A 19,056-nucleotide genomic window follows, 5' to 3' on the forward strand; every position below is an offset into this window, starting at 1 on the left:
ATTGTAGTGTTGCCATATCTATTTTAATCATGAAACAAAGGATTTGATTGTACGGATTGAAGCTGGACTCACTTCCTTGACTAGTTGACTACCAGCGAACATAAGCCCTCCATGTACGATGGTAGATTCGCAATGAAGATGGCTTCTGAGCTCTAGTCATAGTCTGGACGACTGATGCAGACAGACCTGCTGTCTTCAATATCGTGGCTTCAAAAGCCACGTCGTCAAATTGAGCACCCGCAAATTGCTCACGTCCAAATACCAGGTTCAGTATGGAGCTATGAGAATGACTAAATAACCTCTTTCTTGATCTTCTTGAGAAGTCTGGGAAGAAGTGGTAGAGGTGAAAATAGGTAAGACAAAGTGAACTGGGACTATAGATTACCAGGGGTCCTGGGACCTTTTGTCACATTTTGTCACCTTGTGATTCAGGCTGGATGCCAATAGATCTACATCCAACGTACCCCACCACTGACAGATCTGCCTGAACACTTCTGGGTGAAGAGCTCACACTCCTGCAGGTAGCTACTGGCAACATAAAAAGTCTGTTGTCTCCAATTGGTATATTAACTGCAGAGATTAGAGGAACCTTGCCTTCTGCCCACTCCAGTATCACTGCGCCTTCCGCCATAGCTGATGGGTTTCGTGTGCCTCCTTGGCGATTGATATAGGCCTCAGCAGTAGCATTGTCTGATTGAACTCTGATCGGCAACCCCTGGAGTAGGTACTGCCAATGTGAAAGAGTCAGACGGATAGCTCTAAGCTCAGCACATTGATGGCACACGTGCCTGCTCAAAACCCCATGGACTGTCAAGTGACAGGAAATTGTTCCTCAGCCAGATAGGGCTGGCATCCGTACTGAGCACCTGCCACTTAATAGGCTGAAAAGAGCCACCCCGAGTTAATGGGTGATGTCAACCACCACTTGAGAGACTCGCAACAGCAAAGGGGGACATTGACAGGCCGATCCAGAGACTGTATTGATCTGTCCCAAGGGGCTTCATTTGAAATGAAGGGAATGTGTGTCCAGTAGTCTTAAAGTCCTGATGGAACACTGAAGAGATTTCTTCTCCTCCTGAAGAAATACTGATGACTGAACCGGTGTTGAGCGCCAGTCCCAGAAGCGTAATAGCTGTGTTGGAACTGAAACAAACTCTGTCCTGTTGACAATACAATCAAATCACTCCAGGATATGAAGAGCGATCGTGGAAGTGATTGGCCACAATGCAAAAAAATCGCTGATGGGCTGGAAAAATTGGCACATACATATAAGCATCTCAAATATCTACTAAAAAAGAAACTCCCCGGTTTCCATGGTTGCGACCACTTACTCGAGCGATTGAATCCTGAAGTGACAAAGCCGAACCCATCTGTTCATGTGCCTTAAATCTAAAATAGGCCGCATCAACCCTGATTTTTTGGGGATAATGAATAAGTTTGAATCTAACCCCCTAAAGCGCTCTGAAGTGGGGACAGTTACAATCACGAGTCAAAACTGGCTCTTAATTTGGGAGTCCCACCCAGTAGGGCGAGAGCAAAATAGATGATCGTTAGATAGAGCAGTGTTCTCTATTCTGTAACCCAAAGAGATGACATCCCTGACTCAAAGATTGCTGACTGCCCTCATCTATGCCACCTGAAAAAGGGAGAGGCGGCCACCCACCAGGGAAGGGAAGGGAAGAGGGGGGGTGTCTGGGGGTGGCGCTGTAAAGGTAATGCTCTTGGGAGGCCTTCAGTCTAACCTGCTGACTCAACTCGTTCTGTGCAGGAAACTGGCATAAGGGAAGTTCTTGCAAGACCCCATGCCTCCAAGAGGGAAGGCTGGCTCTGGACCGAGGAAGCAGCGTGCTTCTACCGCCTGTTGCATTTGAAATTATGTTGTCTAACCTGGTCCCAAATAAATAAGACCCCTCAAAGATTTCTTTGAAGCGAAGTCTGCCCTACATACCTTGAGCCAAAGCATGCAGTGAATTGTGACACAATTACATGCCGCCTTTGCAGAGCACTCTGCCGCATCCAAGGCAGCTGAACAGAGATACTTAGATCAGCGTTCTCTGGTAATCCCAGACCCTGGGAACCAGCCAACAAAGTTTGTCGCAAATGCCTAGCCCATGCCCTTACTTCCTTGGAAAGTAGCAGAAAAGGCTGGACAAAGGGCAAAAACTGCTGCCTCAAAAGTGGACCTCGCCACAGACTCTATACACCTGTCTGAGAGATCCTTAAGTGCCACACTCTCTTCAAGAGGCAGAGTGGTCACTTCATATGATTGACGAAAGGATGAATGGACAAATGTAAAGAGACATTCTTGATAAAAAATCTGCTGCCATCTACAGTACCATGATGATGAAGATGAAAGGATGGTGGACATTTCAGCAAGAAAATGATTCCAAAGACACAGCCAAACTCTCAATTGGTTTTAGAGAAAGAAAATAAAGCTGCTAGAACGACCCAGCCAATCACATGACCTGAATCCAATAGAAAATTTATGGCAGGAACTAAAGCTCAGAGTTCAAAGAAGGAGTCCACAGAACCTTCAGGATCAGAAGAGTGTTTGTGTGGAAGAATGGCCAAAATCACATTTAAGCAATGCACATGACTAGTTTCTCCATACAGCAGGCGTATTGGTGACATGTTCAATACTTATTTCACCCACTGTATATATTTAATGTGTATGTGTGTATATAAAATGTGTGTAACATAACACACACTTTTAAAGGGGTTGATTATAACACACACACACACACACACACTTTTAAAAGGGTTGATTATATGATACAACTCCTTACAGGGTCTCTCAGGTTTTCATTCTCTGGGTCATGAGTATTGACATGACAATCCAGGCTGTACTTCATTGCAAATGTTTTTCTGCAGCCTTCGTGTTCACAAATAATTGAACAAAGGTTTTCATCGAGTGAAAATGTTTTTTGAGGTTGAATTTCATTGTGTATGATATGTATAATATTTTATACAGTTTTTAATGGGTTGTTCCAATTTGTACAATGAATATTAAGTACAGTATACAGTAAAAACCTATTGCGAAAAATGTCCAACCGAGAAAATGCATAAGAAGTAAAGTATTGTTCTTGTTTTCTTCCAGCTGAGTCCACATGAAGGGAGCAGCTTTTTCTATGCACTGTTCCGATTTCTACTTCCCCTGGCTTATTCCTACCAGCCAGACCTGGTTATATTAGCTGTTGGAAGCAACAGGAGTATTGGTATCAAGGATATTGCCCTGCTTGGCAGTCTGCTGCAGGCGCTCGCTGATGGTGCTGTCCTCGCTGTTGTATCGGTAAGATTAGACTAGAATACTTCAGCAGCTCATAACCTGCATCATTGGTCCTCATTGTCGTGCTGGTTACATTAAAATCTTTCCCTGATCAAATAGTAAGTGGCCATCAGGCTAACTATTTTGATCATCACTTTCTTAACCCCTTAAGCCCCGAGGGTGGTTTGCACGTTAATGACTGGGCCAATTTTTACAATTCTGACCACTGTCCCTTTATGAGGTTATAACTCTGGAACGCTTCAACGGATCTTGGCGATTCTGACATTGTTTTCTCGTGACATATTGTACTTCATTTTAGTGGTAACATTTATTCGATATAACTTGCGTTTATTTGTGAAAAAAACGGAAATTTGGCGAAAATTTTGAAAATTTCGCAATTTTCCAACTTTAAATTTTTATGCCCTTAAATCACAGAGATATGTCACGCAAAATACTTAATAAGTAACATTTCCCACATGTCTACTTTACATCAGCATAATTTTGGAACCAAAATTTTTTTTTGTTAGGGAGTTATAAGGGTTAAAAGTTGACCAGCAATTTCTCATTTTTACAACACCATTTTTTTTTAGGGACCACATCTCATTTGAAGTCATTTTGAGGGGTCTATATGATAGAAAATACCCAAGTGTGACACTATTCTAAAAACTGCACCCCTCAAGGTGCTCAAAACCACATTCAAGAAGTTTATTAACCCTTCAGGGGTTTCACAGGAATTTTTGGAATGTTTAAATAAAAATGAATATTTAACTTTTTTTCACACAAAATTTATTTCAGCTCCAATTTGTTTTATTTTACCAAGGGTAACAGGATAAAATGGATGCCAAACGTTGTTGTACAATCTGTACTGAGTACGCTGATACCCCATATGTGGGGGTAAACCACTGTTTGGGCGCATGGCAGAGCTCGGAAGGAAAGGAGCGCCATTTGACTTTTCAATGCAAAATTGACAGGAATTGAGATGGGACGCCATGTTGCGTTTGGAGAGCCCCTCATGTGCCTAAACATTGAAACCCCCCACAAGTGACACCATTTTGGAAAGTAGACACCCTAAGGAACTTATCTAGATGTGTGGTGACCAATTTGACCGACCAATTGCTTCTCAGAAGTTTATAATGCAGAGCCGTAAAAATAAAAAATCATATTTTTTCACAAAAATGATCTTTTCGCCCCCAATTTTTTATTTTCCCAAGAGTAAGAGAAGAAATTGTACCTCAAAAATTGTTGTCCAATTTGTCCTGAGTACGCTGATACCCCATATATGGGTGTAAACCATTGTTTGGGTGTATGGCAGAGCTCGGAAGGGAAGGAGCGCCATTTTACTTTTCAATGCAAAATTGACTGGAATTGAGATGGGATGCCATGTTGCGTTTGGAGAGCCCCTGATGTGCCTAGACATTGAAATCCCCACAAGTGACACCATTTTGGAAAGTAGACCCCTTAAGGAACTTATCTAGAGGTGTGGTGAGCACTTTGACCCAACAAGTGCTTCACAGAAGTTTATAATGCAGAGCCGTAAAAATAAAAAATCATATTTTTTCACAAAAATGATCTTTTCGCCACCAATTTTTTATTTTCCCAAGGGTAAGAGAAGAAATTAGACCACAAAAGTTGTTGTGCAATTTGTCCTGAGTGCGACGATACCCCATATGTGGGGGTAAACCACTTTTTGGGCGCATAGCAGAGCTCGGAAGGGAAGGAGCGCCATTTGACTTTTCAATGCAAAATTGACTGGAATTAAGATGGGACGCCATGTTGGTTTGGAGAGCCCCTGATGTGCCTAAACATTAAAACCCCCCACAAGTGACACCATTTTGGAAACTAGGCCCCCTAAGGAACTTATCTAGATGTGTTTTGAGAGCTTTGAACCCCCAAGTGTTTCACTACAGTTTATAACGCAGAGCCGTTAAAATAATTTTTTTTTTTTTCGCAAAAATTATTTTTTAGCCCCCAGTTTTGTATTTTCACAAGGGTAACAGAATAAATTGGACCCCAAAAGTTGTTGTCCAATTTGTCCTGAGTACGCTGATACCCAATATGTGGGGGGGAACCACTGTTTGGGCGCATGGCAGAGCTCGGAAGGGAAGGAGCGCCATTTGGAATGCAGACTTAGATGGATTGGTCTGCAGGAGTCACGTTGCATTTGCAGAGCCCCTGATGTACCCAAACAGTACAAACCCCCCACAAGTGACCCCATATTAGAAACTAGACCTCCCAAGGAACTTATCTAGATGTGTTGTGAGAACTTTGAACCCCTAAGTGTTTCACTACAGTTTATAACGCAGAGCCGTGAAAATAAAAATTCTTTTTTTTTTTCACAAAAATGATTTTTTAGCCCCCAGCTTTGTATTTTTACAAGGGTAACAGAATAAATTGGACCCCAAAAGTTGTTGTCCAATTTGTCCTGAGTACGCTGATACCCCATATGTGGGGGGGAACCACTGTTTGGATGCATGGCAGAGCTCGGAAGGGAAGGAGCGCCATTTGGAATGCAGACTTAGATGGATTGGTCTGCAGGCGTCACGTTGCATTTGCAGAGCCCCTGATGTAAAAATACATACCATGAGATACGGCCTTCCCAAAACCCTGTCTGATGACAAATGCACACTAAGCAGGATGCAGCAGGCCTCCACTGATAAAGGCTAGGGGCGGCACAGGTGCAAACTACTTGATAAAAACAGCCACCCCAACCAAACATTGCAGGGGTTGGCTGCCTAGCAGAAAAAATGCACATTGATATGACTCACATAGGACGCCAGTCACACTGATAAGTGTGGTGCACAGTGTCTGTATGCAACCTATTGATGACGCCCCTTGTATTAACAGGCGGGCTGCCCAGCACTAAAAAAATGCAGCACACAGTGACAGACGCCCCAGAAAAACCTAGCCAACATAAAGAGGCCTGGCCACATCCTGCAAAAAAAGGATATGATAAAGTGCAAAAAAATGCATGCATATGATAAATGCATACACTATATGGGGTATTGGTTTAATATTTTGGCCAAAATAAAGTAAGCCCGCAACCCAACGCCAAGGGTCCCCATAATATTGCGGGTCCTACCACTAATATCAAAAACATTCACTGTGTGCTGCATTTTTTTAGTGCTGGGCAGCCCGCCTGTTAATACAAGGGGCGTCATCAATAGGTTGCATACAGACACTGTGCACCACACTTATCAGTGTGACTGGCGTCCTATGTGAGTCATATCAATGTGCAAGCAGCGTCCGAGGCGCGCCACAAAAGAACGGCACCTTGCTAGCGCGAGCCGAAAATGGCACGCTCTAGCGATGCGCTACACCCGAAAATCACATTGCTGTCAATGGGTGTGGGACCCGTTGCACGGCGTTAATTGTGACATTTTCGCCGTGCAACGCTGTCCGTTAGCGTTAAACCATTAACGCAATGTGAACCTAGCCTAACTAAGGGGGTGATGAAGGGTTTGATTTACTTTTATAGCGTTTTTTATATCGGATTTTTATGATTGGCAGCCGTCACACACTAAAAGACGCTTTTTATAGCAAAAAAGTTTTTGCGTCTCCACATTTTGAGACCTATAATTTTTCCATATTTTGGTCCACAGAGTCATGTGAGGTCTTGTTTTTTGCGGGACGAGTTGACGTTTTTATCAGTTACATTTTCGGACACGTGACAGTTTTTCATCGCTTTTTATTCCGATTTTTTGTGAGGCAGAATGACCAAAAACAAGCTATTCACGAACTTCTTTTGGGGGAGGCGTTTATACCGTTCCGCGTTTGGTAAAATTGATGAAGCAGTTTTATTCTTCGGGTCAGTACGATTACAGCGATACCTCATTTATATCATTTTTTTTATGTTTTGGCGCTTTTATACGATAAAAGCTATTTTATAGAAAAAATAATTATTTTGGCATCGCTTTATTCTGAGGACTATAACTTTTTTATTTTTTTGGTTATGATGCTATATGGCGGCTCGATTTTTGCGGGACAAGATGACATTTTCAGAGGTACCATGGTTATTTATAGCCGTCTTTTTGATCGCGTGTTATTCCACTTTTTGTTCAGCGTTATGATAATAAAGCGTTGTTTTTTGGCTCGTTTTTTTTTTTTTTTCCTTACGGTGTTCACTGAAGGGGTTAACTAGTGGGCCAGTTTTATAGGTCGGGTCGTTACGGACGCGGCAATACTAAATATGTGTACTTTTATTGTTTTTTTGTTTTTTTTTTAGATAAAGAAATGTATTTATGGGAATAATATTTTTTTTTTTCTTCTTTATTTAGGAATTTTTTTTTTTTTTTTTACACGTGTGGAAATTTTTTTTTTTACTTTTTCACTTTGTCCCAGGGGGGGACATCACAGATCACCGATCTGACAGTGTGCACAGCACTCTGTCAGATCGGTGATCTGACATACAGCCGGGCAGGATTAGAGCTGCAGCTGCAGCCTGATCCTGACCCGGAAGTGCTCCCTGCAGGACCCGGATGCAGCCCCTCGGCCATTTTGGATCCGGGGACTGCAGGGAGAAGACGCTCGGTACACGGTGAGTACATCACCGTGTACCGATCGTCTCAGGGAAGCCCGCAGGGAGCCCCCTCCCTGCGCGATGCTTCCCTGCACCGCCGGCACACCGCGATCATCTTTGATCGCGGTGTGCCGGGGGTTAATGTGCCGGGAGCGGTCCGTGACCGCTCCTGGCACATAGTGCCGGATGTCAGCTGCGATAGGCAGCTGACACCCGGCCGCGATCGGCCGCGCTCCCCCCGTGAGCGCGGCCGATCGCATATGACGTACTATCCCGTCACTGGGAATTAAGTCCCAGGTCACCTGGACGGGATAGTACGTCATATGGGATTAAGGGGTTAAAATCTTCTGTGGGCGTTTAGAATACAAAGCATCCACCCACTTATGGATGATGGGTGTGAGAGTTGTCTATCACTATTGCACGATAACACTCATATTACTCTGTAGATTGTCTGCATCCTTCCTCAATCTGTGAATTACCTGCTCAGTAATGAGTTTAATTTGTGATTTACTTGAAAATGACTTTTAATTTTGTATTGTATTTATCTCTCCTTTTGCCGAAATTTCTCTTTTTAACAGGAAACAGAAAAAGACATCATAGAAGCCCTGTGTCATGTCTTGGTGAAGTGTGCCTCAATGTGCTTTGGACCCTACAAAGCTCCTGCTAAAGACGGTGCCCAAAGCTTAACACAAGAGCTGTCTGTCATGCAGACAACATGGAGAATGCTGCAATGTGTTGGTATGTCTCTGTATCACTAACCATGTCAGTTAGCAGGTCCCCTGGACGATGTCATTAATCGCTGGACATCATTGTTTTGCATTTTAGCAAATGGCTATTATGTATTTATGTAGAGTGTGATTTTGAGGAGATAACAAACAATATTTATATTATATTTTTTATTCTTTAAGCTGAACATCTGAGAACACATTTATTAACACATGGTAGGGAAGTGGTGGAATGGCCGCTTGTCATCAGATGATGAGGAGCAATTGTCAGATGTGCAATATTGCTCAGATTGGCAACTGGAGTTTCAGTTGTAAAGCTATGTGCACATGTTGGGGATTTGGCCCTGCGGATCCGCCGCAGTTTTCCATGCAGTGTACAGTACCATGTAAACCTATGGAAAACCAAATCCGCAGTGCACATGCTGTGGAAAATTCCACAAAGAAACACATCGGTTTATTTTCCGCAGCACGTCAATTCTTTGTGCAGATTCCGCAGCGTTTTACACCTATTCCATAATAGGAATCCGCAGATGTAAAAACGCAGGGGAAATCTGCACAAAATCCGCAGAAAACCCGCAGGGAAGCCGCAGGTAAAACGTAGGTTATTTTACCTGCGGATTCTGCAGAATCCATGCGGAAAAATCCACAATGGAATCTGCAACGTGTGCACATACCCTTAGAGATCAACGTGGGAAGATTAAACCGATAGGATTTGCAATCTTGGGATCACCAGCTATATAGACTGCATACTGTTTTGCTGCTTCTTGGAAATTTCTATTACTGAAAACTGAACATGAAAACACTTTAAGGCTATGTTCACACTGGGTTTTTTTTCTCTCTCGTGCTTAAAAGTCAGTATTTGAAGCAGAAAACTCTTAAATGGGTTTGTGGGAAAACCCCTTGGCGAACATTGGGTTTTTCCATTTTTGAGTTTCCGCTTCGTGCTTCCCTTCTTCCCAGAGCCATATCTTTATTTTTCCATCAAAATGGCCATGTGAGGGCTTATTTTTTTGAGTTGTACTTTTGAACAGCACCATTGGTTTTGCCATATAGTGTACTGGAAAAAGGGAAAAAATTCCAAGTGAGATGAAATGGCAAAAAAAGTGCAATTCCACAATTGTGTTTTTTTACCACATTGTTCACTAAATGCTAAAACTGACCTGCCATTATGATTCTCCAGGCCATTATAAGTTCAGACACCAAGCATGTCTAGGTTCTTTTCTTATTTAAGTGGTAAAAAAATCCAAAGTTTCTAAAAAATAAAAAAATAGCCATTTTTCAAGACCCGTAGCGTCTCCATTTTTCATGGTCTGGTGTTGAGTGAGAGCTTATTTTACTCTGTCGCCTCATTGGGGGACACAGGACCATGTGTTATGCTGCTGTCCACTAGGAGGCGACACTATGCATAATCTGAAAAAGATTAACTGTGGCTCCTCCTCTGCAGTATACACCCCTGGACGGCGTCGGCCTTCTCCAGTTTTTGCTTAGTGTCGCATAGGAGGCACACCTAAAGATTTTTTTTTTTTTACTCCGTTTTTTCCGACGGGATTACAGATGAAAAAAAGAGGGTCTCCTGTGAGACTCCTGGCATGGTTCCTTCCTCGGCCCCCTATTACGGAGTGCCCAGTTGAAGTAGAGATGGCTATTCCCCATGTTGCTCCTTCCCCAGTCCCTCGGGTGCTGGTTCGAAGTCGAGACCCCCCTCCTTCCCCAATTCCTTTTGGTTTCTGGGTTGAGGTCGAGGCGAGGATAAAGGCCCCTGAAGGTGTGACAACAGCACCCTCCCTAATCCCTGTCTGGGGGTATTAGGTTGAGACACCTCAGGTAGGGCCTGTACAGGCAGCACTCTACAGGTCCCAGCAATGGGCCAGCACACTGCGCCTGCATCCAGGGACCCCAGCCCAGCTGCGGGCTCCTGTTGGGGCCGGGGGGAGTGCAGGCAGGCATGGCACAGACAGACACAGGGCTCCCTTTACCCCTGTCTCTGCGGCAGCATCAGCTCTTTACTGCCTCAGGGAGACCCCAACCAGGCTCCCCCTTCCGCTTATAGCCCCACCGCCATCCTGCCTTTAAATCCGGGGGGGTCCGGTTCAGATCCGACCCTCTCCCGGACTTTCACGCCGGCCTGGAGCCCTTCTGGGCATCAGGCATCTAATTTAGGCCCCGGCTTCGGCCTAGCTGAAGCCGCCGCCTCCTCTCCGCCCCCCGCCCCGCCCCCCGGATGACAAATATGACACTCTATAGTGTCATAAAGGGGGTGGATCGAGACAGAAAGGGCGCGTTTTCACACAGCCTTGCCACCTTTTTCCAGCTCTCCGCCCTCTTCTCCTCCTTCCTCTCCTTTCTCAGTAGCCATTTTTCTGCTGTAGATTTCTGCATCTCCCGGTCTGTAGGACCAGGACCAAGCTGCCAGTCTCCGGGGGGCACAGGACTGTGGATCTTCGGCGCTGGGCCTAGGGGCACACTGGTGGGGTAAAATCACAGCTGGGTTCTTTACTCAGCTGTGAATTCATATTACCTATAAGGCTCCCCTATAGGTTTTCTCTACCCCTGTAAGGTCCTCTGCCGGCAGCCCTTCTGCACTCTGTGCACTATGCCGGGCTCAAGGTCCAAGAGAACCAGGCAGAACTGCTATTATGCATTCTGCACAGCCTGCGGGACCGCTCTCCCCAGTGGCAGCACGTACCCGCATTGCCAGAACTGCATACAAACTAATGTGTCAGAGCCCCAAGAAGCCCCTGCCAATGCCCGGTGTCTAATGCCACGTCGGAATGGGCTACTCAGATATCGCAATCTATGACGCAGTCTATAGATGTAAGTATTCGGACAGAAATCCGAGAGTGGACCCTCTGGGTCGTGACTCTAGAGCCCCCGGGGTCGAGCGGACCAGATGGAATCACCCCCTATACAGGGAGTGTTAGGAGCAGGACCTCGGGGGAATGGAGACACAACAGCTAGAGCCAAAGGGACGACCCAAAATAAAGAAGGAAACCACAGGCTATAAGGATGGCAGGGAATAATAGGAAAACAAGACTTAACTGAAAGAATGTCTGGAACACGGAACGGCAGGAATCAGCAGGAACACGGACCGGCAGGATACAACAGGAACACGGACTGGCGGGATACAGCAGGAACACGGACAGGCAGGATACAGCAGGAACACGGGCTGGCAGGACACAGCAGGAACACGGACTGGCAGGATACAGCAGGATCACGGACTGGCAGAATACAGCAGGAACACGGACAGGCAGGATACAGCAGGAACACGGACTGGCAGAATACAGCAGGAACACGGACTGGGAGGATACAGCAGGAACACGGACTGGCAGGATACAGTGACAAAGCAAGGACTGGGCTGAGAAAAGACACTGGTACAGGGGAGCCTAGGGCATAGGGACACTGACGGCAGACAGTGCACCTACAAAGCAAAGGCGTCTTACTTAGGAAGACGCCGGGAAGAAATACCCGATGGGCGCCGCCATGTTGGGGCGGAGCCACCGGGTCGCGACCTCCCAGAAGGCTCAGCGACGGGGGAGACGCGACCGCGCATGCGCGAAGAGACCAGACGCCGAGAGCCGGCGAAGGAGGAGGCAGAGCGGCGCGGGACAGGATCGTGAGCGCGCCGAGGGATGGGAGAAGCCGGGTAAGTATGTGCGGGCGTGACAGTACCCCCCTCCTTAGTCCCCCTCCTTTTAAGGCTAGAAAGGAATCTTTTCATGATAAGGGGAGCGTTGATGTTCTCTCGGGGCTCCCAGGACCTCTCCTCAGGGCCAAATCCCTCCCAATCAATCAAAAAATAAGTTTTACCCCTAACTACTTTTTTGGCAAGAATATCTTTAACATTAAAGATTCCATCAGAAGTACAGAGCTGAGGAGAGGAAGAGGTAGCGGAGTGAAAACAATTAAAGACTGCGGGTTTAAGAAGAGACACATGGAAGGCATTGGGGATGCGCAAAGAGGCAGGTAGCTTCAACTTATAAGAGACATCATTAATGCGACTCAAGATAGGAAAAGGACCAATGTAGCGAGGACCCAGTTTGTAAGAGGGAATTTTAAGCTTGATATAGCGAGAGGAGAGCCAAACTTTATCACCCGGAGAATATGGCGGAGCATCCAAACGCTTCTTGTCAGCAAACCTTTTCATATTAAGGCTAGCTTTCTCAAGAGCCACTTTGGTCTCATTCCAAATCGTAGAGAATTCCCGGGACAAGAAATCCGCTGCCGGTACCCCCGAGGAAAGAGAAACAGGAAGAGGAATGTTCGGATGTTGACCATAGACTACGAAAAAGGGAGATTTGGAGGAAGACTCGCTGGGAAGATTGTTGTAAGAGAATTCAGCCCAAGGGAGAAGAGAGACCCAGTCATCTTGGTGTGCATTGGTGAAGTGTCGCAGATATGTAGTCAGAACTTGATTAACTCGCTCCACTTGTCCATTGGACTGAGGGTGATAGGCGGAAGAGAAGTCCAAGTTAACCTTTAATAGACTGCAGAGAGCTCTCCAAAAACGTGAGGTAAATTGTACTCCACGGTCTGAGACAATATGATGTGGAAAACCATGAAGACGGAAGACTTGGTGTAAAAAGATCTTTGCCAACTCAGGAGCGGAAGGCAGACCAGGCAAAGCGATGAAGTGAGCCATTTTAGAGAACCGATCTACAACAACCAAGATGACAGAGCAATTCAAGGAAGAAGGTAGATCAGTGATGAAGTCCATAGCGATATGACTCCATGGAACGGAAGGCACAGGCAGAGGATGCAGGAGACCGGAGGGAAGCTGCCTAGGGACTTTATTTTTATCACAAGAAGGACAAGAAGCGATGAATTTGGTGACGAGAGATGGCCACCAGTAGTGCCGAGAGATAAGAGACAGTGTCTTCTTGACTCCTACATGTCCTGCAATTTTGGAGGAGTGACCCCAACGTAAAACTCTCTCCTTGTCTTGATTAGCCACAAGAGTCTTGCCAGGAGGAGTAGGAATCACTCTTAGAGGAGCAAGAGTGACGATCCTCGCAGGATCAATGATGTGAGCCGGAGAATCCTCCATGTCCTGAGGTTGAAAGGATCTCGAAAGAGCATCTGCTTTGACATTCTTATTTCCAGGTCGGAAATGAAGTTCAAACTCAAATCGTCCGAAGAATAAAGACCATCTGGCTTGTCGTGGATTTAGTCTTTGGGCAGACTGAATATAGGCCAGATTCTTGTGGTCAGTGTAAATGATGAATGGATGAAGAGACCCTTCAAGAAGATAACGCCATTCTTCCAAGGCTAGCTTGATAGCCAATAGCTCCTTATCCCCTATAGAGTAGTTACGCTCAGGAGCGGAAAAAGTTTTAGAAAAGAAACCACAGGTCACCAAACGTCCGGACGAAGATCTTTGCAAAAGTACTGCTCCAGCTCCAATAGAAGATGCGTCGACCTCAAGGACAAACGGTCTATTAGCATCAGGACGATGAAGCACAGGGGCCGTAGCGAAACTTTGTTTAAGGGACAAAAAAGACTCTTCAGCCTCAGGGGTCCAAAGGCTGGAATTGACTCCCTTGCGAACTAGGGCAGAGATAGGCTTGGTCATGGAAGAAAAATGAGGAATAAATTGTCTATAGTAGTTGGCAAAGCCAAGAAAACGTTGGATTGCTTTTGTTCCAAGAGGACGAGGCCAATTCAGGACAGCAGAAACCTTCTCTGGATCCATCTCTAAGCCAGATCTTGAGACAATATACCCAAGGAAGGGAAGAGAGGACTGTTCAAAGACGCACTTTTCAATCTTAGCGAACTCTCTTAGCCTTTGCAGAACTCGGCGGACATCTCGCCTGTGAGTGGAGAGATCCGGAGAGAAGATGAGGATGTCGTCAAGGTAAACCACGACTGAGGAGTAGAGAAGATCCCGAAATACATCGTTCACAAATTCCTGGAAAACCGCGGGGGCGTTGCAGAGACTAAACGGCATAACCAAGTATTCGTAGTGACCGTCACGAGTATTGAAGGCGGTCTTCCACTCATCGCCTGCACGAATACGAACCAGATTGTATGCGCCACGTAGATCTAATTTGGTAAAGATTTGCGCACCCCGAAGACGGTCGAAGAGTTCCGGAATGAGTGGCAGAGGATATTTGTTCTTCACCGTGATGTTGTTTAGGCCTCGATAATCAATGCAGGGACGGAGGGAACCGTCTTTCTTCTTCACGAAAAAAAACCCTGCTCTGGCCGGAGAAGAAGACTTGCGGATGAAACCTTTAGCAAGATTTTCTTGAATGTACTCAGACATAGCTTGAGTCTCAGCAGGAGAGAGAGGATAGATTCTGCCCCTGGGCGGGTTAGTTCCAGGTACGAGATCTATGGGACAATCATAGAGACGGTGAGGCGGAAGCTCCTCAGCCTCCTTCTTGTTGAAGACATCAGAAAAAGCGCTGTAGACAGAGGGTAAGGCGGGAAAGGAAGAAGAAGGAGAAGAATTAGAGGAATATCCCACAGGACGCACCGGCAGCAGACAACGTTCCCGACAAAGCTCACCCCAGCGCAAGATATTACCATTGCGCCAATCTAAAATGGGCTCGTGGCTCCGTAACCAAGGAAGACCTAAGAGCATAGGATGAGACAGACCCGCTAAAACATAAAATGCAATTCTCTCCTTGTGCAGAGCCCCAACCTGAAGTTCCACCTCAAGTGTCACTTGAGTAATGGTCTCCTGTAAAGGTTTACCATCCACAGATGCTAGAATCACAGGAGCCTCTAAGGTTCTGACTGGAACGGAGAATTTCAAAACCTCTTCCAACCTAATAAAATTTCCTGCAGCGCCCGAATCCACATACGCATCCAGAGAAACGCCCTTGCCCGCAATATGCAAAAGAACGGACAAAGTAAGGGGTTGAGAGGAATCACACACACCTAGGGAGGCCTCTCTTACCTGACCTAGGCGGAGGAGTTTTCCGGACGTTCAGGGCAAGAGCGCAATAAATGAGCAGCACTTCCGCAGTAAAAACATAACCCCTGAGTGCGCCTCTCTTTACGACGTTGTTCGGACATTTTAAGACGGTCCACTTGCATAGGTTCCGGTGCGGACGCCTGAGAGGAGGTTCTAGGCTGTGGACTGAGTGGCTTACGGGTGGCAGAAGAAGGACGAAGAGACCTCCGCTCGCGAGCGCGTTCTTGGAACCGAAGGTCAATACGGGTCGCTAAGGAAATTAATTCCTCCAAAACCGTAGGGGTGTCCCGACCAGCTAACTCATCCTTTATGCGCCCATAGAGACCCCGCCAGAAAGCACAAACCAACGCCTCATTGTTCCAGCCCAAGTCAGAGGAGAGGGTGCGGAACTGAATAGCGTACTGGCCTACGGATAACGATCCCTGATGGAGAGAGAATAGGGCTTCAGTTGTAGAGGCCAGTCGTCCAGGTTCGTCAAAGACAAGACGGAAAGTCTCCAAAAATTCAGACAACCGGGAGACTAGGGGATCGTCTCGCTCCCAGAGTGGATTAACCCATGCCAAGGCGTCACCCTCTAGATGGGAAATCAAAAACGCAACTTTGGACCGATCCGTCGGGTAATGCTGGGGCAGAAGCTCAAAGTGAAGACGGCATTGGTTTAGAAATCCTCGGCAGGACTTAGGATCCCCATTGTACCGAGGTGGTTTAGCCAAGCGGGGTGGAGGGTGGGAAGCAGGAGCAGACGTAGAAGCGGCTGTCTGGATGGAAAGCAGCCGATCGTCAATAGAAGACATATAACTAAGTATATGGGCCTGGGTGTCACGCTGCTGAGCTAACTCTTGCTGTAAGCCAATGAGTAGAGCGGCGTTGCCAGGATCGGAGGACTGGAGCGTGGACAAACGAGAATCCATAGCCTTCATAAAGGACATCATACGGGACTGATTCTCCCGCAAAAAGAGTAGCTCTTTTTGCGTAGCAGAGGCCCCAGCGGGGTCCATGGCCTTTGCTTCCTGTAAGTATTCGGACAGAAATCCGAGAGTGGACCCTCTGGGTCGTGACTCTAGAGCCCCCGGGGTCGAGCGGACCAGATGGAATCACCCCTATACAGGGAGTGTTAGGAGCAGGACCTCGGGGGAATGGAGACACAACAGCTAGAGCCAAAGGGACGACCCAAAATAAAGAAGGAAACCACAGGCTATAAGGATGGCAGGGAATAATAGGAAAACAAGACTTAACTGAAAGAATGTCTGGAACACGGAACGGCAGGACTCAGCAGGAACACGGACCGGCAGGATACAACAGGAACACGGACTGGCGGGATACAGCAGGAACACGGACAGGCAGGATACAGCAGGAACACGGGCTGGCAGGACACAGCAGGAACACGGACTGGCAGGATACAGCAGGAACACGGACTGGCAGAATACAGCAGGAACACGGACAGGCAGGATACAGCAGGAACACGGACTGGCAGAATACAGCAGGAACACGGACTGGGAGGATACAGCAGGAACACGGACTGGCAGGATACAGTGACAAAGCAAGGACTGGGCTGAGAAAAGACACTGGTACAGGGGAGCCTAGGGCATAGGGACACTGACGGCAGACAGTGCACCTACAAAGCAAAGGCGTCTTACCTAGGAAGACGCCGGGAAGAAATACCCGATGGGCGCCGCCATGTTGGGGCGGAGCCACCGGGTCGCGACCTCCCAGAAGGCTCAGCGACGGGGGAGACGCGACCGCGCATGCGCGAAGAGACCAGACGCCGAGAGCCGGCGAAGGAGGAGGCAGAGCGGCGCGGGACAGGATCGTGAGCGCGCCGAGGGATGGGAGAAGCCGGGTAAGTATGTGCGGGCGTGACAATAGATAACCTAACCTCCACATTGCTTCAGGCTCTGCAGGGTCATGCCTCGGCTATGACCGTTACCCAGCAAAGGGAGAGCTTGACTCAGGAACAAGATGACCCAGGCACATCCACGTCTAAGTCAGGACGCAAGCGGACCCATAGATCAAGTCTATCTGCGTCATCCAATAGCACACAGTCATCCCCCTCTAGGGAGAGACACCGTAGCTCCAGGTCATCTAGACCAGTGATTTTCAACCTTTTTTGAGCCGCGGCACACTTTTTATACTTAAAAAATCTCGAGGCACACCACCAACCAAAATGGCACAAAATGGTGCGTCCAGGTTTGAGATGAAAGTCTGCAGTCATTCTATGTGACTGCAGGCTTCTGAATTCTCACAGCGCAAGCACTGCACACTTTCAGGATTCTCCCTTGCCGGTGGCCAGAGTGGACGGTCATGACAGCACAAGTATGTGATTTGGATACTTCTGGCCACATTCTAACTAGACGTGTCCGGCCTCAGTCAATTCATTTTCATTGAATGAGGCCACACATGTCTAGTCAGCACGTGACCGCATGTATGTAAATCACCAACATCAGAGAATTATGATAGCAGTGCGCACTGTGAGAATTCAGAAGTCTGCAGTCACATAGTATGACTGCAGACTCATCACAACCTTGGACATCCCCTTTAATGTTCCTAACAAATAAAAATGAGAATTAGTATCACAAAAAAAACACATTTACATCCAGGTACCTGATAGATGACGTTGTTTGTGGAGTCGCCTCTTTCTTTTCATCTTCACCTTGTCCAGATGCCATGATGACTCTTCTCATCCACCGGCAGAGCTCGTTTCTGCAGACTTCCATCTTCTCCTGTCTTCTGCAGCACATCCCGACACAACACCCTTAAAGATAGCAGTGTTATTATAATGCTCCGGAATAACAATATCTGCCCTAGGCTGAGCCCCTGAGTAAATAATTGCCCCCTCACTTTATTCCCAGCACATAATATGACCCTCACTGTCCCTCTTATGGTACATGCCATCCACACTACCCTATCTCTCTTTTCCATACTTCACACTGCCTTTTCATACGGTGTCCCTCATAGAGAGCCCAGTCTCTCTACTGTGCCCCTTCATTACACTCCTCCTACTTGGCATACTGTCTCCTCCTGGCTGTTACCCTCACACTACTCAGTATCTATTATGTGTCCACTCACACTTTCATCCCCCCATACTGTCTGCACACATTTCTAATAGCCTCTTCCTGTACATCCCCCCCCTGCTAACATACCCCTTTGCTCTCTCCATATTTCCTCCTCACACATTCCCCCGACTCCCCATACTGTCCTCACACATCTCATCACCGTTGCTCCCAGTACTGTCAGCACACATTTTTCCCCTCGCTACTGTGTCCACCCCCATCTCCCCACTCACCCCCACAGAATATATCCACTGCCCTTCCGATAGAATAAATCCATCCCCTTCCACAGAATAAATGAACCCTGCCCCACACATGCTAAATAAATTCCAGCCCCCCCCCACGTACACACTGAATAAATCCCCCCCACACTGAATAAATCCCCCCCACACTGAATAAATCCCCCCCACACACCGAATAAATCCCCCCCACACACTGAATAAATCCCCCCACTCACTGAATAAATCCCCCCCACGCACTAAATAAATCCCCCCACACACTGAATAAATCCCCCCACACACTGAATAAATCCCCCCCACACACTGAATAAATCCCCCCCACACACTGAATAAATCCCCCCCACA

The 19,056-nt window shown here is 46.9% G+C and overlaps 1 protein-coding gene across 2 annotated transcripts in view; it reads left to right on the plus strand.

Annotated features, from left to right (window-relative positions):
* Positions 1–19,056, plus strand: part of HDAC10 (histone deacetylase 10) — a 146,749-nt gene that overhangs the window by 107,774 nt on the left and 19,919 nt on the right. For both annotated transcript variants that reach the window (XM_069764929.1, XM_069764930.1), the window contains exons 19-20: positions 3,098–3,289; positions 8,360–8,519. In XM_069764929.1, coding sequence (XP_069621030.1) covers positions 3,098–3,289; positions 8,360–8,519 — 352 coding nt within the window. The remainder of the gene's footprint in view (positions 1–3,097; positions 3,290–8,359; positions 8,520–19,056) is intronic.

The sequence above is a fragment of the Ranitomeya imitator genome, chromosome 4 (genome assembly GCF_032444005.1).
Source record: "Ranitomeya imitator isolate aRanImi1 chromosome 4, aRanImi1.pri, whole genome shotgun sequence".
In the NCBI taxonomy this organism is placed as follows: domain Eukaryota; kingdom Metazoa; phylum Chordata; class Amphibia; order Anura; family Dendrobatidae; genus Ranitomeya; species Ranitomeya imitator.